The sequence below is a fragment of the Syngnathus typhle genome, linkage group LG2, assembly GCF_033458585.1.
Source record: "Syngnathus typhle isolate RoL2023-S1 ecotype Sweden linkage group LG2, RoL_Styp_1.0, whole genome shotgun sequence".
NCBI lineage: Eukaryota > Metazoa > Chordata > Actinopteri > Syngnathiformes > Syngnathidae > Syngnathus > Syngnathus typhle.
Window position 1 is genome coordinate 5557966 of NC_083739.1, and position 25877 is coordinate 5583842.

Below are 25877 nucleotides of genomic sequence, written 5' to 3' on the forward strand. Positions count from 1 at the left end.
TATTGAATCTAACAGAAGAAACAAATAAGGTTCAGTTTTGAGTCAAAGCCATGGGAACACGTTTGGAAACCATAGACAGAACTTGCAAAGTGCAAAACCTTAGAAGCTGCCTCTTTTCACGCTCTTCACATTGCTACTCCATTCAAATTCCCTCCATTTGAAATATTTCGGTGGAATAATCACATCCGCACCAAAAGTCACGGTAAGCCACCAAGGTTGATATCCGCCAGACAGTTGATTCAATCCCAAAAAGCTCTGTGCAAAGCAAGGGGATGTTTGGGAAACGAGGACTTGTGGGAACAAGCAGGCCCAACGTTGACCCACCTTGCTGCGTGGGTGTGGGGGCGGACAGCTTATTTGCTGCTGGCGCTTTAATTTGTTTGCTCCTAATTCTGCACTCTACTGTGCATGCGTGCGTGCACGCCTATGTGTGAAGTGGGTGAGGAAGGAGGTCAAAACAAAATGACGCTCCTGTACGACTGGATTGGATCGTGTCCTCCTCACTCGTCTCCAGCAACACTATGTGGGAAGGGCATACCAGCATAACACACACTTCAGGTGTGTATTTTGAAAATATATTGTTCAAATTATTTAAGCATTTGGACAAACGGATGGATGAGACATTGTACTTATACTGGATCTTATACTGTACTTCAATATGAGTAATCCAAATCATTTTTGCGGATTTGCAATATACAAGACAATAAGAAAAGGCACAAAATGAGGCACAAAAAGCACATATTTTGTCCATATTTAATTTAACATTTCGCCATAAATCCATGTGTCCAAGTGGGCCCCCGATTGGTGCCAATGAAAATTGGTGCCAAGACCCCCCCCCCCCTCTATTTAAGTTGACAGTCGGCCTATATTTTGCTATGACGGCCTCAACCCACCATAGCAGCCTCCTTTTTTTTTTTTTTTTTAATTATTATTTTTTTTAACCTTTGGATCTCGTGTGCGCTATTACAATGAAAATGGGCCATGTGTGCAAAGTGTACGCATAATAGAGGCCGTCGTGAAAACATGTTGTTGAGACTAACTTTGAGCGTGTCTGCTTGCCAAAGTGCTTTAATATCTGTGGGCGTGTAACCTGCTCGTGTTTGGTATTCGGTGCAGAAAGCCTCCCACGCCCGGTGTGTCCACCCACGCGCGGATTTGCGTCACACGGGGAGCAGCGTGGGCGCGAGGCTCACAGAAGACTTGAAGGCGTGGAGACGAGAGAGAAAGGCAACGGAATATCCCCACAAGTCAAGTTACGGGTGTGCAGCAAAACTCAACAGGAAATGGTGAGGGCAAATAAAAGCTCAGGCAGACATACTGAAACTGCTGTTTACAATCGAGAGGACTCACTGACCTCGGTCGGAAAGTTGAAGCGGCAGTCAAACAGGTAGTAAACTGTAGTTCAACTACCGTTTATTCCATGTATAATGCGCAAAATTTATCTAATTTATTGTCCTAAAATCTGGGGTGTGCATTATACATGGGTACGAAAAAAAAAAAAAAATATATATTTTTTTAATCCGGATATGATACGGAGGCCGCCATTACAGATGCGTTTTCTTCTCTGCTGTTCACTTCAAACACGCTCCATACGAACACAATGCTGTCGTATCAGACCCTTGCTCGATCACCTGCTCGTTAGCTGTAACAATGTACCCTACACAAATCCGAAACATTTCTTCGCTATCGAGTTTGCTAGCGCATGCGCAGTGATACTGACCGGCAGAATAACATCCGGTTGTTCCCAAAGATGATATTTTTTCTGAAATAATTTTACGTTTACGGACTTAAGTAGCAGTCAAAATTTGGGTGCGTATTATACATGGGTACAGGCTTTTTTCCAGCATCAACATGCCATTTTTAGGGTGCGTATTATACATGGGGGCGCATTATACATATAAAAAACGGTAAATGCAAGAGTATATAAATACGTTTTGGTATAGAATCATTGTAGCAGCTTTAATATTTGTGGGCAGGGCATTGATGCCCAAAAGAAAACACTCTAAAACCTCTTTTTTTTTGTTTGTTTTGCTCTTGAGGTCACTAAAAGACCAGCATTATGTAAACAAAAGCTTCGGAATGGAACATACAGCACCACTTGGAAGATTTTTTTTTAAATAAATAAATAAATAAATAAATAAATAAATAAATAAATAAATAAATAAATAAATAAATAAATAAATAAATAAATAAATAAATAAATAAATAAATAAATAAATAAACAAACTTGAAATGACATCCTTGGCAGTCCAGCTGGAGTGTTTTATATTAACTTGCAGGCGTTTGTTTTGAATATTACACATTCAAGATATTTGCTTTCCATTGTCAATCACTTATAAGTGGTGATTGTTTTATTGTGTGTGATCGATCGGGTGTTTACAAGCTCAACAGGGCAGGCGTTCTGTATTTATAGCTGAACCCAAAGCTTTTATTTGCAGAGACAGGCGGAAGTGCTTGGTTCTGAGTGAGTGCGATTTTGTGCGTTCAAACTGTTGGGAGTGAAGAGGAGAGACCCGATAGGAGTCAAACACTTCCACGCGCAAAACACTCTGAGGAAAAAAGACGCGCGTGCGGAAGATTTTTTTTCCTGATTTTCGTAGATATTTTGGCTTCTCCGAACGACGGTAAAAAGTTTGCAGTGGAGGCTCCAATAGAAGAGCCAACAGATAAATTATCTTAAAATTGTTGACATTGTTGCCCGTGGATTTTCCAGGCAAGTCAACGTTGCGGAGCTGCTTGTTTGCGGGTTTTCCTTTTTGCAGACTGGCAACCTGCCTTCACGTTAAGGAAGAGGATTGGACCGTCACGTGAACGCACCAAAGGGGGTCAAAACACAGCAGGTACGTGCAAATCCACAATGGCACGAGATTGCGTGCTGAGTATGTAGCCCACTCCGTCTATGTGCACCGGAGGTTGTGCAAAACGCGCAACGGAATGGACAATTGCACCGAAACTGAGGGCATGTCAGATGTCCGACTTTTTGAAGGAATTAATATTGGCTTTTGCAACCTTTTAATGAGCTGACTGTAGGGGGGGGGGGGGGGGGGGGGGGGGAATCAACGCGCAACACTTCTCAACAAAAGTAGTCATGGTCAAATATCTCACAAATACTCAGTGTGAAATGTGGAGCATGTTTAGTTGAACACAAAGCTATTATTGTGTAGTAAGAGTTGATATATAAACAGGTTATTTTGACCTTCTGCTATCCGGTGGAAGGGCAATTTAATTGTTCTGCCTGAAACTAGACGTCGCTGACATCGAAGCCATACATGATTAGTACATAGATAAAACTTTTCATAGATTATATGGCTCATTTCCTGCAGAACAATTGATGATAACACCAATGACTGCACCGAATGGTGACAATGGCAGCAAGACTGAGTCGTCTACTTCATGTGCATCTCGTCGTGCAAGAATGCTATGGCACAAATTTGACAAAATGTTGGTGGAAGTTAAAATCTTGGCTGTGGCTCAGTGTTAGCAGTCGCCATGGTGATGTGGTTCCCTGGTGCGTGATGGGAATTTCTCATGAATCGGTCGATTCAAAGTGTGTGTGTGAGCAATGAAAATAACAGCGGGAATTTGTGAATCAGGAGGACACACACACTGAGGTAGGCATTCTGTTATAAGGAGAGTGATGACTTTTGTATGTAAGACAGTATTATTGTCGCAATGTAGATATTATTTTAACGCTCTTTGTTTTGGTTGTGTGTTTATTTTATGGCTTGTCGCCTAATTGGTCAAAATTAAGCAAAGTTGAAATTGCATTTTGTTTCTTGTACCACGAGTTTTTATGACCTAGCGGCGGTTAGCTTTGAGCGGCAGTTGGGCCGGGTCGGATGAAGCGCATACATGCTGCTGTCTAGTTTCAAACAGCTTTTGTGCGTTTCCCAGTCAGGGCCCCTGCTCGGGCCTATTCTAGGCGAGGCGAGCCCGCCACCTACACATCCTGCAGGGGTGGAGAGAGGCATGTGGTCCTCCCAGGAACTGTGCCGAGCGGTCATCGCTCCGGTTCCAAAGTGACAATAAGCCTCTCTCAGGATTTGACTCTTGCTCAGTCAGGGTCTCTCGAAGATCTCGGGTCACTTCTTTGCATGCCTCAAATGAACGAATCATTTCCTTTGAACGGCTTGTGTTGTAGGAGACCACTCGGGGGACTTATCTTCTGTGTGCTACTTTTACACACCCCAGAGCTCCTCATGTGCAGTCACATTTATTAACATTGCTCGTTTGCGTAGCACGAGCGAATGTAAGCTTGTTTTGCACAAAATAAAACATGAGAAAAGCACTGTATAAACTATTTTACATTCCCCGATAATGAAAATTTTATTCAGAAGAAAAAAATATATATATATATATATATATATATATATATATATATATATATATATATATATATATATATATATATATATATATATATATGTGTACCTCTGTATTTGGATACTGCAGTACTTCAAACAGAAAGAGAAACTCAAATGATGTTTTCCAGAATGCATATAAAGAAAACAATTTCCCTAAAAAAAGGAAGAGGCAAAAAAAAAAAGTGTCTCATTTGTGAGCGGTTGCTTTAACGGTGTTACCTGTCCCCTCGCCAGTCATGGCGGCGGTGTTGCCCAGGACGCTGGGTGAGCTGCAGCTCTACCGAATCCTCCAGCGAGCCAACCTGCTCTACTACTACGAGGCCTTCATCCAGCAGGGCGGCGACGACGTGCAGCAGCTGTGCGAGGCCGGCGAGGAGGAGTTCCTAGAGATCATGGCGCTGGTTGGAATGGCCAGCAAGCCGCTTCACGTACGCCGACTGCAGAAGGCGCTGCGTGATTGGGTCACCAACCCGGCCATCTTCAACCAGCCGCTCACCTCGCTGCCCGTCTGTAGCATTCCTGTCTACAAACTGCCCGAAGGCTCGCCCACGCTGCTGGCCGCCCAGGACCGGGCCAACACGTCCAGCGTCAAGATGCCTAAAGCGGTGGCCACCTGCTCGGACACAGCCAAGCCAGATGGGACTCGGGACAAGGTGTCGGCGGGCTCGCCCTTGGCGGGCAACGCCGAGGCTCGCTTCTGGTCGGGACACAGCAACGATAGCGAGCACAGCCTGTCGCCCTCGGACCTCGGTTCCCCGTCTTCCCCCAGAGACGTGCTGGAGTCCCTGGACGCGGCTGCCGTGCAGTCGGTCCTGGAGTGTGTGGACAGGATGGCGCCGGGGCTCGCCAAGGCGGACCTTGCTGAGGTCAAAGAGCAGCTGAAGAGCAACAAGAAGCTAGCAAAGATGATCGGACACATCTTTGAGCTTAGCGACGACGACCCGAGGCGGGAGGAGGAGATTCGCAAGTACAGCGCCATATACGGACGCTTCGATTCCAAAAGGAGGGATGGCAAACATTTGACGCTCCACGAGGTGGGTGCGGGAAGAATTCCACCAACCGTGCCGATCTTCGTTTTATTGATCGATGTATTCATTTTTGCCTCGCGCAGCTGACGGTGAACGAGGCAGCGGCGCAGCTCTGCATGAGAGACATGGCCCTGCTCACTCGCAGAGACGAGCTGTTCGGACTGGCCCGGCAGATCTCCAGAGAGGTCACGTACAAATACACCTACCGCACCAGCAAGTAAGAGCGGCCGCTCTGCTCGACAGACTCATTTTTTTGCTGTCACGACCTCACTTGCGAAGTTTGACCTTTGTCCTCAGGTCTCGCTGCGGGGATCGAGACGAGCCTTCACCCAAAAGGATTAAAACTGAAGTGAGTTGTCTGTTTGCGGTCCACAGCTCGTTAAACATGTTTCCGTTATGAAAAAAAAAAACTTGTAAAGACCTTGAAGAAACGTGACTATGCGGGAGAGACAAAACCAGCTTTGAAGTGATGGCAACGAAGCAAACAAAACCGCAACCACAATCAAACCCGCCTTTGGCTTGATTTGACACGAGTGGGTGTGGCACTAAGCGATGACTCATGACACATTTAAAACTAGCGCTCAACAAACTGACAATTTGAAATAGATAAAACTATTGAAGTAGATAAAAATATTTTAATTTGTAAGGTCATTTGTGTTTATTTATTTGAATATTTATTTATGTATTTGAATATTTATTTAAATATTTATTTATAGGAAATCTATAATGTAAATTAATTTAATTTTAGTTCATTTTTATTTATTTCAATATTATTTATAGGAAATCTGTTATTGTTTATTGTAATACAGATGAATTTGAGTGAAAAAAATAACCTTGAGACAACCTTGACCAGAAAAATAATCCGTTATTAAATCTCCATCACAATATTGAGGCAAAATACTCGCAGTTGGATTATTTTTCAAGCCTGTTGAGTCTAGTCAGGGATGATAAGGCATGACACCTTCTTGTGCCCGATCAGCTTTAGGAGGATTCAGAAGCTCTAAAATGTCCTCCACCTGGCCATAATCAGTCAATCGTTTTGAAATTGGATCCGATAAAAAAAGAGCTGCGGTGAATCAATCCGTCTGTTGTTCTCCTTCAGGAGAACTTCTTTGACATCCAGGAGGCCCTGCAGGCCATCCACATGAGGCAGGAAATGCTCAGGGAGCAGCTGGCCTGCGCCAAGTCCAAAGGAGACGAAAGCATCGGACGGAGTCTGCAGGTACAATCGCCAAGGTCAAACAAATTGATCCGAGTAGACGTTTTGTGTCGGGACTCGCGTCGCTTATCGATGAGCTCGTTCCTCGTCACAGCGCCAACGAAAGAGACCCGTTCGTTGCCGCGTGGAAAGACGCTTCTTTAGGCATGCCACTTCCTATGTCAGTGTATCGCTCGGGCGCAAATGTGATTTTCCAAAAGGTTATTCAGAGAGGAAAGAGATTTCATGGCTCATTCACAGCGGAGGACGCTCTAATTTAAAGCGACAGCTAATGGCGCCCTGATGATGGTTTCACTTCCAGCCAGACGTTTGGCTTGACGCTCACGGAGATTCTATTTTTTTTTTTATTACGGTTTAGAATCATCCAGCAAAAAAAATCCCCATCCATGACCTCATTTAAGAGAATTTATATTTATTTATATATATTTATTTTGCACTCTGCCACGAGGTCTGCCTTTCAAAAATTCTTAGTTGAATCTTAAAGACCCTGTCAAGTGAATTCAGTGATTTGGGAGCTTTGGGGAAAGAAATCGAACATGACAGCCAGCATGTGGACTGATTGGCAGCCTTAGAGCGCCTCGTTGCTTGCCTTAAGTGTATGCGCAGAACAAAGACAAAACATTTCCAGTCACCGAAGACTTTAAGTGGATATATTTTCACGGCTTAAAGGCGTAGTGGTGCGTAGGCGTAAGATTGATGCTGGAGGAAGTGGGGGAAGTCCATTTTTCCAGGACAAGTAATGCTGTTTGATTGACAGTTGACAGTTGAGCGGGGCCGTGAACGGAGACAATGGCTTAATTTTGAAACCTCACTTTGTAGCCTTAGCAGGGCAGTTTAGTTTTGTTTTTTTCCCCAGTTATAATTTTTCAATCATTCTGTGATTTTTAATGTGTTCATTCTATTTTGACACAAAGATTCCCAAATTGTACACCATATCTAGCATTTGAGCAGGGGTGTGTAGACTTTTTATATCCACTGTAACTGCAGTGATGAGTCGGAAGTCACAGTGGGGTTTTTTGTCCTTAGCTGCAGCTTGAGCGTCTGCTGGCCAGACAGATGGAAATCCTGCAGGACGCCGCGGTCCAGGAGCGACTGCAGGCTCTGGACTGGAGGATCCCCCCTGCCGCCTTGAAGTACCTCGCCAGCGCCCACAGCACCAACGGAGCCGCCAGTGACTCCAGCAAGGAGAATCAAGGTAAACATTTGCTTCATTGGCTTTGATAGAAAAACTCTGCTTGAGCATCACAACTGCTTGCTCTGAATTTGTTCCTTCTACTGTGGAGAGAAAAAAGAAAAGTGTGAGTATTCAAGTTTTGTCTTCAGGGCTCATCTCCTCTTCCTACATCACCCACTCCGACAGCTTCTTCTATCGCTCTTCCCACAAGTCCCACAATGCACCTGTAATTAAGCCGCCTACATGTTTACCTCCAGCCAGTTCCCCGGAGGGAGGGGTGCGTTTCTCTCTCTTGCTCTCTCTCTCTCTTTCTCTTTCTCTTTCTCTCTCGCTCTCTCTCACAACCAAAACATCTATCAAAAATGCTTCAAAGATGTTCACCAAAGGAATAAAGCGGGGGGGGGGGGGGGGGGGGGTGAACATCGTTTTTAATCTGGACTAAAAAGCATTGATACTTGGGGCAGACTTCACTTCTGATGCCAAACTTCTTTCATTTGCATGCAGCATAGCAAGTAAATGCTGCTTCACCATGTTTGCTTTAAACTCCGGGCTCCACAAATCGACCCGCGTTTGCGGACCCTACTGCGTTTATATTCAATTAACATTTTCTTAATGTATTCAGGACCCAAAGCATTTTGTGATTTAAAGAACAGTTGCAGAAATTTAAAATGAATTCTTCTAGTAGGAGGCAATGTTGTGATCAAAACCAGGTTTAGCGTTACAGTCGGAACGAGCCTGGCCTCATCCTTCCTCGTCCGTCTGTTCTGCAGATGAGCGACCCATCAACTTGCGGGTGGTGAGCCAAACCATGCAGGAAGGTGAGCTCCCGCTAGGCAAGCAGCTGGCCAATGAGTTGAAGCGTCACCACAACCACAACCACAACAGCGTCACGGATGAGGCCAAGATACCAGCGACGGGTCAGCGACGAGCCTCCGTTTTTGTTTGTCTTCTGGCGCTTCCTTTGTTGACATCGAAATGTTTGCCTTTTTAGAAAACGGGATGTCGCAGCGGGCGGCCGGCAACACGGAAAAAAAGACCATCAAGTCAGAACCCGAGGACTCCACATAGTGCCTCCTTCCCTCCCTCCCGCTCGGTCTCGTGCTCGTACGCAGATGTCAGCCGTCACTAGAAACTAAGCAAGCAACGCCACAGTAGAGCCTTAACAAACCAACGTTGCCTCACCGAGAGCATTTATTTTCCTTGAGTTTGTCTTTGTGTCAGCGCCAAAGTATCAAGAGAGCCTGCCGACATGCCCCCGTCGAGCTTGGCGGTGTCTTCTCTCCACTACAAATACATTTGCAGTTGTCCTTCATGCTGGGCCTGAATCTGAACCCCGCCTCCGTCCTTCTCCCAAATCATTGAATGTTGGGGTCAAACGGGTCGGCGAGGTTCTGTCAGGAGACTGAATTTGAGTCCAGACCCAGTATCGGGCTCCTTGTCTTTATTTTAGGGATGACTCCGCCTCTCCTCTCGCTTGTCTCGTGTATATTTGTGGGAGAGGAAGCATTTCTGAGCTACGAGCCGTGTTGCCTCAGGCTTGCATGGTGTCACGCCGCCGGTGAAATCCAGAAGCACACATCTGCTGACAGAAGATTCCAGGACCGAAGATGCAGCATTGCATCACACCTTCAGGTGTGCGTCCTCGCGGACTGTAAATAATTCTGTATTAACAAATTGTGTTAGCTAATCTCAACCAGGGTTCTGTTATGTCAAGTGTAACTTTACTGTGGATGTTTGTGTCAATAGTGTTCATGTGCATTAACAAAAAAATCAGCGTAAAAAAAAAATCAAGTGTGAAACCTGCTTTCCACGACGACTATGATATTGATGTCTCGCTATCTCTCCATGCGTATTTCGTAGTAGAAACATTTCAAGAGTTCTGTGCGTCCTGACAAGTTGGTCTGACCCCCTCCCCCCCTCCAAAACCCCTCGCAGTGGCAATGCAATATCTATGTGACTAACATCTATGGATTGTTCAGTGACTGTATGTTTGTCGTCCAAAGATGCTCATGTTGTCTTCACGTGCGGCACACTGTATTTGAAAACTAGTGAGGACTCACGATGACGTGGTGATGTTTTCAGTGAAAGCCTTATCGGCCTATCCTCACAAATTAGATTAGGCTCCACCTAGTTATGCACCTCTTTTTTTTTTTTTAAACACTAATATATTTTATTGTTATACAGTAACATTAAACTTTATTTTTGGAACCCAATTGTGATGAATGCTCTCTGCTCTGTGGATGCTTCCGCCATCTGATTGTTCTCTTGCGTGACTACACAGTCTAAACTGTAAACAAGAATGAGTTTGACACCTGTTTTCCACTATGAACGTGCAGCCAGGTCACAAGAGAACCTCGACCCGACTCAAAGTTGCTTGTGGTTGAATGCCCGCCTCGATTATTTGCATCCACGTCACGTCAAGACATTGTGAAAGTAGCTGATGACTCACTCTGACGCAGGTTCTGCTCACATAGTTGCCATCTTTTTCTCTCTCTCTCTCTCTCTCACGCGCGCGCGTGCGCACGCACGCAGACTTTCTCTGGAGAATCGCTCAGCTCACGAACGCCCACGCCCGCTGCTGTTCAGTGGCAGCCCTGTTCTGCGCGGCAACCCCTCCCCTCACTGTCCTCCTCCCTGTCCTCCTCCGGCGCAACTCACTGAGGATGATGATGATGGGTTGCCTTGGCAATGGTTGCAAGTGGGCGGCTCTACGGTGCTGGTGGTGGGCGGCAGCCAGCCACTGAGCAACGTGGGAGGGATCTGCCGAGCGCACCCATCACCCTCACTTTGAAAGCTTCATGGAGTGTGTGGGTGTTGAAAAGATGTGATTCCATGTGGAGGATTTTTTTTTTTTTTTGCACACAATAATGAACTTTGAGAAGTGAGAAAAGTGGCACTTTTCTCGACAAATTTCAATTCCCGTTTAATATTCACGGCAATTTTACTTGCAAGATCTTGCTTCTTTAATATCCATTTGGCCACCTGTTGTCGAGAAAGCATTCCAGTACGTGTCAGGGGGATAACAGTGTACGAAATTTTGTGCTAAAGCAATTTTTGATGATTCAGAAATATTCAGTAACGTGGGGCTGTGGGAATGCACGTTTGGCAGAAGCTATTTTCATTCCCGTTTCAATTTTAGCAACAGCGTCTGACCAGAAGGTGGTGCTGTGTAACAGTGCTGACGATGGAAAAACAGCAGCTTGCGTCGCATGCAATGCACTACCAAAATAGCATTGTACATCATATTTCTTACATTACTGCCAAACCACACGGACTGATGCTAAATAACATTTTAACCGCAACCTGCAATTTGTTGGATCTCGAATTTCATGCATATGCCGAATAACTGTAGTTATTAGCATCAATAAATAATTACATCTAAGATATTAATCTTTTGTCGGTCATCATTTATCTGCTTCTGTGTGTCTATGTTGAAATAAACGAAAGGTACCGGATATACAAATGTACAGCACCCGGACAGTTCCAATGATTGATGGCTATGTTAACCAATCGGATTGAGAGTAAGGAAGTCAAGAGCCAATCAAAATCCGTGCATTTCTAATTAGGTTACGCCTAGAACTCGCCGTCCAGTCGCGGACAATCCTCCCTCAGCCCGTTACTCGCTTACTCCATTACTCCTCGGTGTTATTCCTGCCAACGCGCTCATTCATTTGTTTGCTGGATTCGCTCTCTTTTTGCTTTTCGCTTTATCGAAGGGGTTGAAATGTTCCACTTCCGGCCAACGGCAGTGCTTAAGGAGATCATTCAGAGGCATCTGAAGCGACATTTGGCAGGCGGAGTCCACGCTCTACCTGCGGCCGGCTACCGGAGCCGCTCGCCGGTCACGGCCGCGGCGACGCACCAGCATGCCGCCAGAAGGTTTTGTTCCAAAGCAGATGGACACAATGAGGGAAACAAAGATTCTGCTACAGAACAGTGAGTATAAAGCGCGTCGGCTGCTGGCCAGCCTCAATGCACGAATTCATGTCATTTCACGTGACTCATGAATATATGATCGTAGTGACTGTGGAACAAGTGTGCTATAGCTCACGATACCTTTAAGGCCTTTCGAAATATTCTCAGCTATTTGTTAGCTATTTTTTAAATAAGAAAACGGGAGATAGAAAAACAATCAATGCAAAATGTGTTGCGCAAAAAAGTTCAATACAACAGAACTGTATTTTTTTAGGACAATCTCGCTAATGGAAGCTTGATCATGATTTTTGCACACTTACTGGAGGAAAAGCCGCTTGCTGGCATGGTGCCCAGCACTTTGGCTCTTTAGTCATGACATTCAGGAGGGAATGAGTCACTCCCAAATCGGTTTCCATAACAAGGCTGTTTTTTGGGAGCGCAGCACTGACAATCTCCAACCCATCGCTTGGATTTAGCGAAAGCTGAGCTGTAAAAGTACTAATGAGTGTGAGTGCACCAGATGTTGCAGATGTTCCACCTTGGACCTTTACACAAGTCTCATTAAGGAAACGACGTAGTTTGATGTCTTGTCGGACAGAAACAAAAATACATTTTGCTTAAGGCTAGCTTATAATTGTAATAATAAATAAATAATACCTTAAATCATTATTAATAACAAAATAATAAGTATTAATAATATTATTATTATTAATAATATAATAGTTAGCAGGCACCTATCTAACAGAGGACGCACAGAAGCCTTGTTCTGCTGCAAAGTTCCGTGGAACTGTCTAACGCAATACGGTGCCCGCATGAGTACCCAACAAGTCTGTTCCAAAATTAGCTCAACGGTGATGGGACATTGTGATTTCCTCGGAATGCTGTAGAAGAATGTCAACACTTGCAGAAATATACAAAATCGAAATCAAGCGGTGCATACTGACTTTCTGACCTTGTCAAGTCATTGTCGGTAACTGTTGTGATGAATCATTCATGTGTTCAGAGTTCACATTGATTAATAAAATGGATTGCTGAAGAAAATGTGCACATTGATTTGTGTCAGTTGTACCTGTCCATTGTCACAAACTCATTAATATTTCCTCTGCACATTCTCTTCCTTATGTTGATCCGCTTGCTTTGCTTTGTAAGTATCTTTCTACTTTAATTTGACTTTTGGTGTGTTTTCCATCAGTAGAAGTAGCCAACCCACCCCCACCGCTTCCATTAAATAACCACAAGCTGCTCGCTTGGCTCTTTTGCCTCGTCCATCTCCGTCACTTCATTCCCTCCTTGCCATCTCTCCTCCTCTGTAGTCCATCTTACTGATCATCTTAGCTGCAGAAGAATAAGTGTCCCAAAGTATCCAAATTGTGAGTCTCCCATAATGCACTCCAGCGGCCCAAAAGCAGACAGCTTTGTGCAAATCCCAATCAGATGTCGATTTGAATCATAGCTGAGTGTCCCTAACCGCCCCCCTCCTTCCCCGTGGCGCCGTCCTGACCCAGCTAACTGGCTTTGCTGCTGCGAGTACCAGCCAGGCCCAGACATCATCAGTGCATCTCCGTGGGAACGTTTCACATTTTGTATTGCTTTGATTTGACCTTCAGACATTCAACCGCCGACTGCACTGATGCAGACTCTGCGATTGATTGCAAAACTGTCACACCCCCTGGCTGGTAGTCTAGCAAGAACAATTTGCCGCACATGCTGGAAACGCAACTCGACTTGGGAGTTACCCATGCCACATCTTCCGTCTGTGTGTCTCATGCAGGAGAAGGAAGGCAGGTATTCTACCCAGCCTAGAGGACTTGCTCTTCTACACCATAGCTGAAGGCCAAGAGAAGATTCCAGCACACAAATTTACCACAGTAAGTCCTTTCAAGGCTTGCAAAATGCCATGAATTGGGCAGAACAAAATGGAATGTTGACTATTTATAGTTGGGGGCAAAATAATCCTGCATAATCCTGACGAAAACGAGCAGATTCCGTGCAAGTACAGTTGAATATGAGGAGCCCATTACCGGAAAGGCCTGACCAGGTTGAAAGAAGATAGCATTTGCTTACTTCCCATTGAAATTTAATTTGAAACCCAAGTCTTCTCCATTAAAAGTGCAATGCATTGTTTATTTTATAAATTTATTTTCCTGATTATTTATTTATTTATTTACTCACTTAATGAATTACTCAGCCCACCTTCTCGCCTTCCCTCCACAGGCTCTCAAAGCCACGGGGCTTCGCACAGGAGACCCCCGGCTGAAAGAATGTATGGAGATGCTGAAGGTAACCATGAAAACAACCTCAGATGGAGCCCTGGATAAACACCTCTTCAAGAAGTAAGCCTTTAAACCAGGGGTCACCAAACTACGGCCCGCGGGCCGGATACGGCCCGCGGGACCGTTTAATACGGCCCGCCAACCCTGAACAAATTGTATTATTAAACTATTTTTTTTTGCTCATTTTGCCTGCAATGACTGCGTTTCCCCAGTAGATGGGGAAGCGCTCGCCTGCGCATTTACTACCGGAAGCCGTGTCAAAAAGCTCGGTGCACACTCACAAGTGCGTGTACGGACATGGCGCACTCGCGCTCTATTTGTATCAGTCCCGAATTTAGAGCGTGGGCTGTGACGACAGCATTCTTGTAATTTGCGCGCTGAGCTTTCAGATGCAGTTTTGCGCTAAAGCCACCCACAAACCTTCCCCTGGAATCCTTCCGTTAAAATGTCACCCAAGTAAAGCAGGGTGAACACAGTGCCGAGCGTTTAAAAGAGAGTGGCCAATTTGGCTCGACGTACGCGACGTGACGTTCAGCCACATGAACGTCAACATCTACCCGTCAAAGATCGAGGTAAACGGACCAACACCTCGGATCTCGCCTAAGAATTGCCACAACAAATTTTACTCCAGACTATGACGCACTATCAAACTTTAACAAACAAGACAGCGGTGTCTTCAAGCCTACTGGAACCTACAAAAGGATTATAAGGAAGGAACACAAGAACTTTAAGAGACTGCTCATATGTGTCAGAGAGGTTCTGCTCTGACAACTGAGCTGAACTTTTATCTGTTAAGATTGTGCATGGCACAACATAAAGTTAATGTTCCATGGTTTTTTTTCTATGAAGAACCCAGAGAGAGTTATTTAGTTATTATTTATTTCCTGTTTTTTCTGTGAAGAACTCAGAGAGGGTTATTTAGTTATTATTTATTTCATTAATAGTGTTATTATTTGTTTCCTGACTTTTTTTCTGTAAAGAACCTGGAAAGGGTTATTAAATAACCGTTATTTGGTTATGTGTGGCTTTCTGGAAAACAATAAATTTTTTAAGCTCCCCTACGATCGTCACACTTTTTCTGTTCCGCCATCAGAGAAGGGAAAGGTTATGTGGCCCTTACAGGAAAAAGTTTGGGGACCCCTGCTTTAAACTATCGGCAACAGATCGGATTTGATTATAGAGGCATGATTCTTGGAGGCAGAGCAGGTTGACGGCGATGGCCGCCTCAGGCAGGGCATGATGACGGCTCGTGGCTGTGGTCTTATTTATAGAGCTGAGCGTCATGCAGGAAGCACGTGAGCAGGCAGCAGAGCGCTGCATGTTTTCCCCACAGGGATCCCACGCGAGCGGGATTACAGCCCGGCATGCCAGGGAGAGATACAAATCCCGGCGAGCTGACATTGTTCCGCACCGAATGGCAGAACCAGCTTGAAACGGAACAAACTAATTCACGTTATTTGACCATACCACACCGATTGACAAATTTGGTAGTGAGATGTGATATTGGAGTTCATGATTTGCTTTTTTTTATTTTTAATAAATTGGAGCTCAGCAAGTAGCCAGACTAAGCTCCGCCCCCTTTTCCATCAAAGTGAAAGCATTAGTTTGTGTTGGCCTTGCGATAGAGGGAGTGCGTTTCGTAGTGGTTCATATGCTTGGGACCGGACCGCCGCCCTCATGATAAGCAAAGGTCAATGGGGTCAAGTGGGCTCTGGAAGAAGAAAAAAAACATGTCAAAGACTTGCGGACTAACTTAAGCAGTGCAAAGAAACGCATCATATGCCATTTTGAATGCGGCATTTTTCTTTTGTGCGCAGATGTGTGCAGAGCAACATTGTGCTGCTCACTCAAGCCTTTCGGAAGAAATTCGTCATTCCCGACTTCCAACCGTTTTGCCGCCACATGAACGAACTGTACGACAAAGCAAAGAACATGTCAGGAGGGCAGGTGAGGGACCGGGCCGGCCGAGGCTTGTCACGTGAATAGCTCACCGGGAACTCTTCCTGCAGGTGGCCGACTACATTCCCCAGCTTGCGCGCTTCAGCCCGGACTTGTGGGCCGTCTCCTTGTGCACCGTCGACGGTCAAAGGTACATTTTGACTTTGTGATATGCCAACAAAACTGTCAAACAACTGCCACGCAAAAAACACAGAGCTTAATGCGCCTTTGTTGCAGGCACACGGTGGGAGACACCAAGGTGCCCTTTTGCCTGCAGTCTTGCGTCAAGCCGCTGAAATACGCCATCGCCGTCCACGACCACGGCACCGACTACGTGCACCGCTTCATCGGCAAAGAGCCCAGCGGCCTGCGTTTCAACAAGCTCTTCTTGAACGAGGACGGTGAGGAAGCACGCTGACGCAAAAAGAGGAGCCGTTTCTGGAGGCGGGATCAATTATTGATGGGGGGAGCACGCAGGACGAGCGCTTGGCACGGAGGTTGACTGGCTCATTCCGTTTTAAAACTTTTAGCCAAAATGAGATTTCACGTGAGCACCAATACAATATGTGCTATCAGTCAAAAAGTAGGTCACGTGTGCTTGTGGATTTCCGTTTTTTCCTCTGAGCTGGAGTTGTTTTGCTTTTCAAATGCGCAAATTCAACGTCACTTCTGTAAGAGTTGAGATCTGTGTGTTTGCAGACAAACCTCACAACCCCATGGTGAACGCCGGCGCCATCGTCTGTACTTCTCTCATCAAGGTAACACAACAGACAACAGCAACGTTGATTTCAATTGAGTTACCTTGGCAATTTTTCCAGAAATGTGAGATTAGTGCAGATTACGTTTATAATCGTGCTGAAAGGGGATTTGGGGGAAAGCGGCAGAACTCGGACAAATGCGTGTGCATGCACGCACAGACTCTCTCAACGTCGTCACTTTGAATTGCACACTCAAAGGCGCCCCCTGCTGTACAAACTAAAGATGGCGTTCGGTTTAAACCTGAGACAAAAAAAAAAGACAATTGTTGAGGCTCGAGACTGACAATCTTAATAATAATTGTGAATGTGTTTGTATGTAACAGCAAGGAGCCAGCAATGCTGAGAAGTTTGACTACGTGAGTATCACCACCAGCATTTATTACTACCACTTTGAAAAAAAAATAAAGTTCAACGCTTGCATTTCCAAGCAATGATTCTCGGAAGTTGCAGCAAATCTGAATTCCATTAGTTCCTCAAATTCGGCTTGCGACACAATGAAAGAGCAACAAAAATCACAGTTCATAAGTATAAAAAAAAAGGGGGGGATATATTTAAGTGAAAGTACCAGTACTTACACAACTTACTCGCTAACTCTGCAGGTCATGAACTTCATGAACAAACTGGCAGGAAACGAGTATGTCGGTTTCAGCAACGCCACGTGAGTTCATCGGCGCGTCAAAATACAAATAAGATTGAGAAAAAAGGTCATCCCTGCGCTGTGTTTCACAGGTTCCAGTCTGAGCGGGAGTCCGGAGACAGGAACTTTGCTATCGGCTACTATCTAAAGGAAAAGAAGGTCAGAGAGAACTTCTCCGTGAATTCCATCGGTCAACTTTCACCGCCATCCATCTTCTCCCCGCACAAAACTGCCACTCCCATTTGTGCACTCGTCACCTACTGTCTTGATTACTGCCGCTGATTTGTCATCGGATGATCAAGTAAATGAGTAAATGCGGATTTGTCATTGGCTGATCAAGTAAATGAGTAAATTGCAATTGGTCCAAAATCCCCACGCACATCTTCTACAACAATGGCTGCATTAATAATATTTTGCCCCTTACTATCAAAACCACCAATTATTTTAGTGTTTTCAATTATTATCCATTCGGTGAAAAAACAGAAAACCAGTAAGGATGAAAAAAAAAAAGAATTGATGCCAATTTTCTACTCAAATAAAAAATAAATCCGTTTAGCAAGAAACAGCAATTGCACACTAACTGTTATTTTTTTAATTTTTTGTCCTTGCAGTGTTTTCCCGAAGGAACGGACATGACATCCATCTTGGACTTCTACTTCCAGGTAAAAGATGACCGGCGGCTAAAGGTCTCCAGAGCGACACAGTGACGTTGCGTTTGTCACCCTGCCAGTTGTGCTCCATTGAGGTGACCTGTGAGAGTGCCAGCGTAATGGCGGCAACCCTGGCCAACGGCGGCTTCTGTCCCATCACAGGAGAGCGCGTGCTGAGCCCCGAGGCCGTGCGCGACACCCTCAGCCTGATGCACTCGTGTGGGATGTACGATTTCTCCGGACAGTTTGCTTTCCACGTGAGTCGCGCTGTCAAACTCGTTTTCATCAAGAACACAAAATGGGAGTCCCACGTGCATCTAGTCTCCAGCTCCCACTGAGACATTTATCTCAGTGGTGACAATGAAAATAAAATACTACATTTATGGTTCAGTACAACAAAGCGAATATGTTCATCTAGAGATTATCAATCAATCCCAGTTTTGAGTTTGAGAAAACACATTTGGTGCATGATGTGGTGCGGTCCAGCTCACCTGATCTCCAACCGGTTTCAGGTGGGCCTCCCGGCGAAATCGGGCGTGGCCGGCGGTATCCTACTTGTGGTTCCAAACGTCATGGGCGTCATGTGCTGGTCTCCGCCTCTCGACAAGCTCGGCAACAGTGTCCGAGGCATTCAGTTCTGCACGGTAAACCAAATTTGCCAATCTGCTTTATTAGGACGTTTTGCAACTTCACACATTGGATAATATTAATCCCCCCGAAAAACAAATGACTACAAATGAATGACATGAATAAGCAAGTTTCCAAAAAATAGTTTGTAAAAATAACACCCAAGGCATGGAAATTAACCAATAGTGTAGCTCTCTGAAACAAAACATGACTGATTATTTTTTTTTAAATTGGCTGTTATTTCTGCAACGCCCCAATGGCGTCCACTGCCAATTCAATGCACAAAACGACTTCTTTTTACCAACGTGGTGATTGTGTCATCTTGTCGCAGGACCTGGTTTCTCTCTGCAACTTTCACAACTATGATAATCTGAGACACTTTGCAAAGAAACTGGATCCTCGCAGGGAGGGAGGCGATCAGAGGGTGAGTGCTGACAAGTCCCGGTTGAGCTCTGCGCTGCCACCTGCTGGAAAATTATCCAACCAAACGTGCAATTCTATTGCGCCTGTCGTCAACTTGCTAAATTTGCCCCCTTGGATCCTTTCAGGTGAAGTCTGTGATCAATCTGTTGTTTGCTGCCTATACCGGAGACGTGTCTGCCCTGAGGAGGTAATCCGTTGCGTCAAGATATCTGGCTTCTGTTTGTCTCGTATCCCTTCTCAATCTGTGTTTTCCCACTGCAGGTTCGCCTTGTCGTCCATGGACATGGAGCAGAGGGACTACGACTCCAGGACGGCTCTGCACGTGGCTGCGGCCGAAGGTGAAGCTCAAACGACTTTTGGAACCCACAGTTTCAATTTTTGGAAGCTGATATTGTACGTGTTGGGTTTTGATTGTCTTTCAGGCCACGGCGAGGTGGTTCGCTTTTTGCTCGAGGCTTGCAAGGTCAACCCGGTCCCCAAAGACAGGTGAACAGTTCAAAGTACCTCACGAGCACGGCAATTTTATTTTCATTGAATCATTTCTGTTCGTAAATACATTCCATTTCATACAATGTGCTTCACATAGTTAAAGACAAAATAGAACATTTAAAGGCAAAAGAATACACTTAAAGTAAAGGAGAGCAATAAAAAGTAAATTTGACATCAAATTAGTATCGCAAGAAAATGATCTTGTTAATGAAATGCTGTCAAATAACTTGATAAATGCAAGTTTTAAATCTAGATTGGAAATCATAAAACGTAACAAAATAAGACGGCTTTTGCCACATAGTATTTTGCCGTGCTGTTTCTGATGACTTGTGCCGCAGGTGGGGCAATACGCCGATGGACGAGGCGGTTCACTTCGGCCACCATGATGTGGTCACCATCCTGCGTGATTATCACAATCAATACAGTCCTCCGGAGAGCCCAGCGACAACGGAGAAGGCAGAGAAGAACCTCGATAGCTTGCTGTGAACCCTCTAGAGGGCGCATCACCGCTCCGAAGTGGCTTGCACATAATACGGTGATAAAAACTATAAATTTACAGTATATTAAATTTGTGATTACAGCAAACCTAAGCAGAAGCTCTTGATCATGTTGTTGTTAGCTGGTGTTGTTGTACTTTCACTTCAGTGTATCTTGGAGTCGTTTTAGGTGGAAGTGCTACTGTAATATTCCACCAGATTTACTTTTGTAGTCTCCTGCAGGATGTTACCAGCCGCAAACTGAATGCTGGCTTCATTTAGTGGCAGCTGGTATGCTATTTTGTTTTCGACAGTTGGTGTAGACAAAACCTCTGCATTTTCAACATCGTCATATGGTGGAATGTATCGTCTCCTGACACACAGTGTGTGTGTATGTGTGTGCGTGTTGGTATTTATATTTATTTGCGTGTGTTTAAAATTGACCAATTACGGCTCACCATGTAGCACCATGGTAGATTAAGCCTTGACCAAGATATCATTCCCAAATATTAGGAGTGTAAAATGTAGTTGCCGTTTACAACCTCCAAAATATGTTTTCTTGGTATAAAGATGTCAACATTGAGCCAAAGTTCAGGAATTTGTTGGGACAGTTTAACTAATCCAAAGTGGAGCTTTTGACCCATTCGCTTGAAATGAAGTTTTATGTTGGCGCTGTTGGATGTTTTTGTTTTGTTTGATGCTGCACAAAGCGCTAGTAAGTATCACATTTGTCCGTCTGAAGGAATGCCCACTAGTTTATCTTGAAGAAATTACAGACCGACAATGATGGCCGGCTGCCCAGGCCGCTAACAATGGACGGACCAGCAAGCTTTTGTTAATTGCTCACCTAAATTTGCTAATGCCCATGACTCAGGAAGGTGTTGGCCATATTTGAGGAGCTTAATTAAAAAAAAAAGACACGTCTGTGTTTTGGATGTTTCTAAACAATGCTGCAAACAATGTAGAAGCACAATAAAATTTAGCAGACAAGAAAGTTAAACTGATTTTCACAGTTGTTTGTCGTTGCTGCTGTGACTGAATGTTTTGGTTTCCGAAAACAATCCAACAGATTAAATATATACACTTTGACTGGTTCCTCTCTCTTTTTCCTTCATTTGTTGGAGAGAAAAAAAGGTACAAAATAAATAGATAAAATTAATTCTTCCGAATGAAGTCAAAAACAACAACTGAGACCGCAAAACCTACCATAAATCGCAAGATGCCCCTGCCAATCTAGAAAGTTCTGCTCTTCAGCTGCTGCTTGCTAGGGATGGGCGGATCGATACCGAAATATCGATATATCGATCCAGGCTGCTCATTTTTGAGTATCGATCTTCCTAGCTAAAATATCGATACTTACAATTATTTAATAATATTTTTCCTCATTTTTTTTCTGCTCCAATTTGACGACTTGCACTCATGCTAGCACTACTTTTCCTTCCGCCTGCTGCACCGGCGTGTCCTGCTCTGCTCTGCTCCCGCCCCCTTTTCTCACAAGCCAAGCCCTCCTCCTCCGCCCCCCGTTCCAATCCAAACAAACACAAACAAGCATGGCCACGGTGGCGGCCCAGTCCGAACGCAAGAGAAGTCTGGTTTGGGGATATTATATTTTACTTAATAACAACGAGGCAAAATGTGAAATATGTCAAATATATAAAGTTTTCCCCTTTTCAATTTGTGGTCGAACGCCATACGTTTTATTTGTAACTCCACTTCCTATAAACAACACTAAAGTATTACAATATTAAATGTAAGTATCCAGTGGCTTTACAAATTGATAGTTTTGCTGCTCATGACGATTAAGCCCTGCATCTCTGTTGGTACCATGTCTCTTTTTAGATTATACTAAAAGACAAAACGTTTTCCCAATAACAGAGAGAGAGAAAAAAGTAAAGAATAGCTCCTTTTTATTAAAGTTATGTGGTGTGCAAGGACTGGAGTCGGAGGCGGAGTGGTAAATGACGGTGCCAACGGCAGTTGTTTTAATGACATTTATAATTATCTTCTCGCAACCACGGGCCGACTCTTTTTCCCTCGAGATCCTAACGCACACTCCTCAAACAGGAAACTCCCACACGTGTAAAACATCCCACCGGAACTCCGCAACGTGAACTTAGGTTCCGGGTGAATTATGTCAACCCACTACAGTTATACTATTAATATGCATCTTCCACTAATGCACTAATGTCTAAAAAGGTTAATAATTCATGTACATGACGTAATACTTTTTTCTACAGAATTCAATAGATGACTCTCCAAGAGCAAGAATGCCACTGCATTTAAATTGTTTTTTTGGCGGGAAATTACACTTCCGGTATCGATATCGGATCGAATATCGGGTATTTTGGGTAGGAAATACTTGGTATCGGAACGATTCCAAAATCATTGGTATCGCCCATCCCTAGAGGGCAGGTCCCGCTCTCAAAGTGCACGTCACTGACGCCCGGAGGGGGAGGTGGGAGTCGCAGGGGGAGAAAGGGAGGAAGGAAAGAAGAGGGGGAGGGAAGGAAGGAAGGAAGGAAAGAGAGAGGGAGGGAGAGTGGGCGGGTGACGAAGCTGGAATGGCCCCTACACCACCGGTGTGAGCTTGTCAATCATATTGCCATGACACAGCAATGATATATTAAAAAAATAAAAATACAAAAAAAATATTAGGTTCATTTTGGTCTGCTGGAAAAATAAAAACGAGTTCCAATTCTATTGGAGGCAGTGTCTAGCTCAATTACATATTGTTGTTAAATCCTAACAAATCTGCAACTTAATATGCAGAAAGGTGGAATTTTTGCAGGAATGGTGTCAGGTTTATTTCAATGACTGAATAACTATTAAGAGAAGAGCAACAGCAAACAAACCACAAGTGAGACAGAATATTAAGCCTTTTCTCGCGAGGAGAACGATAGAGAGGAAACTCGGTTACAATCTCCATCAATTCTGAGTTCTCCCTCCACGTGCTCCTCTATTTAATGTTTTGGTTGCCCTGGTTACAGAGGCGTTGCTACACTAAAGGGAGGGGCGATTGTGTCTGTAGCAACGCTGATTAGCTAAGGAATGTAGTGTGGTGTGAATTAGCACTTCATTGTCGGCCCGTGACCCCTGCAGAGTTTGTCCATCTGTTCTTCTACAGTTGTCATGGCCGAGTCGTCCGCGAGCAAGATCAGATAACTCCTGTGGAACAATGCAACTAAACCTTGGCTAGACTTTATCTACTTAGTAAATTAACACGCAATAACAATGAGTGACTTGTCCGAAACCCTTGAACAAGACTTGAGTAAATATGGGATAACTTGTACGCAACCACTTCAAACTGTGTTTACCTCTTACAGGAACAAAAACACACAGATAACATAAGGACAGGAAGGACACATATGGCTGACAGAGATCAAAAGTCACTCAAGAGAAAGAACCTAGATGAAAGGAAAGCCATAAACTCATAAATGACAAGGCTTTACTTAAATTATTCCAACAAATGGTGTAAAGAAAAAATCCAAAAACCCAATAGAACCGGCGCTGAAAAGAAACACGTTAGATAAGTGAACTAGCATGACATGGCATCTAATCGCATGCCAGATAGAAGATGAAAAAAAAAAGGAAATGTGGCTGGCTCCTTTGGTTTTCGAGGTTTCAGTCATCATTTCCCTTGTGGCTGCAGCTGTGCAGCTCTCAGTGCATGTTAATGGACCTAATGCAAATACTAAATGCGCTACAAACAAAAGGAATCCCATCAAACATTCACGGCAAAACATAAAGGGCAAGGTCAAAGTTGGTATGATTACTATCAACTTTATTTGCCGAGCTCCGCCTCCTCGAGGTAACACCTGCACCTCTGCACGTGAGGTGTTTGCTGCGTTTCCTCCCTCTCTTAATGTGGGCTCGCTGAAATGTCAAAAAGATTTCAAATAGTGTTGGCTTGTGAGTGAACAATTCGTTCAAAAAGAACGAATCTTTTCAGTGAACGAGAGTAAATGCACGAATCACTTCCTAAAGTGATGCCCATTGAAGCTGGTGCTACCTCGCCGTAAAACAAAACGAAGAAGAAAATCAGCCAATCAGCAGCGCCAGCGAGCGTTAGATGGAGGAGGGACTTTACGAGTCAGTGACGGAACTTGTGTGATTTGCATTTCCAGTTCATCGCGAGAACGGATCAGTGAGGGAACGAATCCGGACTTTGCGGACGAGTCAAGGAGTGAAATGCCTTCTTGTGCATCAACGGATTAGTCAGTGAAGGTGTTGCGTCTCCCTCCTGGCGTGAACTATATAAGTCAGAATGTCGAAATGCGATTTGCCAAGGAAAGAAAGAACAACTCACTGAAACAACACTTCTTTAATGCACGGCTAACTTATATACATGAAGGGATGCAACAACGGGGAGATGATGCTTCTCTTTGGGTGATCTTGATTTTGTAACACTTGTAGTAGTTTTTAAATAGCAAAAATTGGACATTTGGTTAACTGTGTGACGTTACAGCAACAGGTGAGGGCGGGTGTGGCACTTTTCACTTTCAGTTCAGCTTTGGCCATCATTTTTCTCTAATGAACTGACGTGTTTTTAGGTACGCTTGAAAATGGCGACGTACCTAAAGGAGTGTCCGTGTGACATCACAGATCAAACAGAAAGTGGGGGTGAGGGCGGGTGTGGCACTTTTCACTTTCAATTAAGCTTTGGCCATGATTTTTCCCTGGCGTAAATAAAGGTTGACCATTCGCTTGTGAGTTACTCCATCAAACCATATTCATTCCGGGTATTGAGAGCCAGGCTTCCTTAGTGGAGTTGTTGGTCCTCTGGGCTCTCACCCCCAGCAACACGGGTTTCAAGTTTGGTGGGGCCCAAAAAAATTATTATGCCCTGCATTTGACCCATCCCCATGTGATCGAGGCCTCCGTAGTGGAGTGGTTAGTCCTCTGGGCTCTCACCCCAGCGACACAGGTTTGAATCTGGGTGTGGCCGAAAAAATAAACTTGCAACACTAGTGGCTCGTGCCCCATATAACTAACCATAGTGTTTTTTTCCGTGTATAGTGCGCAAAATTTAACTAATTTATTGTCCTCAAATCTGGGGTGCGCATTATACATGGGTACAAAAAAATTTTTAATTTTTTTTTTTTTTTTTTAAGTCCCAATGCTCGTCACACACGTAGGGAGGCAATGGGTCCCATTCTTATAGTCTTTGGTATGGTCTTAACTAGGCTGGATGTAATTTTTTTTGTTGGCGTTGATTTCTCCGACTGCCCGTAAACCAGTGCTTCTCAATTATTTTCTGTTACGCCCCCCCCCCTAGCAAGAAGAAAACTAGAGAGAAGAGAAGAGAACTATTCGCGCCCCCCCTCCCCACCGTGACTATCCTAACTTGTCTTGTAAGTCGTAAAATGTTGCACTGTCGCAAACGTCACAGAAGTAACAATGAGAGCGCCACTGCCCCCTGCTGTAGTAAACGCGCAATTACACTTTCTTCTAGTACTGCCAAAAAAAAAGCCTGTTCCCCAGGGTCACACGCGCCCCCCCCAGGAATAGCACCGCGCCCCCCAAGGTGATCGAGCAAGCGTCTGATACGAGTGTCTGAAGTGAACAGCAGAGAAGAAAGGCAAAGTGTTGTGAAATAAAATGCACAGAACGGATGCGCAAGACACGTCAGCTATATAAAGAGCGAGAGTTGTTTTCTTCCTATTAGTTTCAATTCACAGTTTAATTAGCAGTTTCAATCAGCAAATAACAAAATGCGTATTACAGGTAATATTTTATTTCACAACACTTTGCCTTGTTCCTTTGGTCTCTGCTGTTCATCCTAAAACACAAAGGCGCTCTTTAAGCAATGCGACAGTGAGCGCCCGGCGCGCTGCGGTTGCGCGACCACACCAAATTAAGCTCCCTGCGCAGTGCGCACTGAGGTCCACTTAAATTTTAGATCAGGA

The 25877-nt window shown here is 44.5% G+C and overlaps 2 protein-coding genes and 1 long non-coding RNA gene across 4 annotated transcripts; 2 read left to right on the forward strand and 1 right to left on the reverse strand.

Moving 5' to 3' along the window:
- Nucleotides 1-2242: 2242 nt before the first annotated feature.
- LOC133150036 (NGFI-A-binding protein 1-like) lies at nt 2243-9998 on the forward strand. Its single transcript, XM_061272320.1, has 9 exons — nt 2243-2624; nt 2714-2840; nt 4599-5398; nt 5476-5609; nt 5690-5741; nt 6495-6614; nt 7638-7806; nt 8556-8702; nt 8777-9998. The coding sequence occupies exons 3-9, from the start codon at nt 4601-4603 to the stop codon at nt 8851-8853; spliced, it is 1497 nt and encodes a 498-aa protein (XP_061128304.1). The 5' UTR covers nt 2243-2624; nt 2714-2840; nt 4599-4600; the 3' UTR covers nt 8854-9998.
- Nucleotides 9999-11366: 1368 nt separating this feature from the next.
- LOC133150033 (glutaminase kidney isoform, mitochondrial-like) lies at nt 11367-21060 on the forward strand. Of its 2 annotated transcripts, none has more exons than XM_061272314.1 (18): nt 11367-11721; nt 13472-13568; nt 13915-14033; nt 15791-15920; nt 15983-16062; nt 16149-16312; nt 16611-16669; nt 16993-17025; nt 17269-17327; nt 17399-17465; nt 17918-17968; nt 18037-18213; nt 18469-18600; nt 18915-19007; nt 19132-19193; nt 19268-19344; nt 19429-19492; nt 19834-21060. In XM_061272314.1, the coding sequence occupies exons 1-18, from the start codon at nt 11510-11512 to the stop codon at nt 19979-19981; spliced, it is 1824 nt and encodes a 607-aa protein (XP_061128298.1). In that variant the 5' UTR covers nt 11367-11509; the 3' UTR covers nt 19982-21060. The 2 variants fall into 2 exon arrangements, with proteins under 2 accessions (XP_061128298.1, XP_061128300.1); XM_061272316.1 differs by having other exon boundaries at nt 13478-13568.
- Nucleotides 15483-16153, reverse strand: LOC133150057 (uncharacterized). Its single transcript, XR_009713726.1, has 3 exons — nt 15965-16153; nt 15821-15884; nt 15483-15684 (listed from the first exon to the last, which is right to left on the reverse strand). It is a non-coding gene; the product is annotated as an uncharacterized LOC133150057 (long non-coding RNA).
- Nucleotides 21061-25877: the final 4817 nt, after the last annotated feature.

Excerpts from the sequence above, each read along its gene's own strand:
- LOC133150036 (XM_061272320.1), top strand. The coding sequence starts at position 4,601 with ATGGCGGCGGTGTTGCCCAGGACGCTGGGTGAGCTGCAGCTCTACCGA. Across the intron at positions 6,615-7,637 it reads GCATCGGACGGAGTCTGCAG|CTGCAGCTTGAGCGTCTGCT; the intron begins GTACAATCGCCA and ends TTTTGTCCTTAG. Across the intron at positions 8,703-8,776 it reads GGCCAAGATACCAGCGACGG|AAAACGGGATGTCGCAGCGG; the intron begins GTCAGCGACGAG and ends TTGCCTTTTTAG.
- LOC133150033 (XM_061272314.1), top strand. The coding sequence starts at position 11,510 with ATGTTCCACTTCCGGCCAACGGCAGTGCTTAAGGAGATCATTCAGAGG. Across the intron at positions 16,670-16,992 it reads TCTGTACTTCTCTCATCAAG|CAAGGAGCCAGCAATGCTGA; the intron begins GTAACACAACAG and ends TGTATGTAACAG. Across the intron at positions 19,008-19,131 it reads GGGAGGGAGGCGATCAGAGG|GTGAAGTCTGTGATCAATCT; the intron begins GTGAGTGCTGAC and ends GGATCCTTTCAG.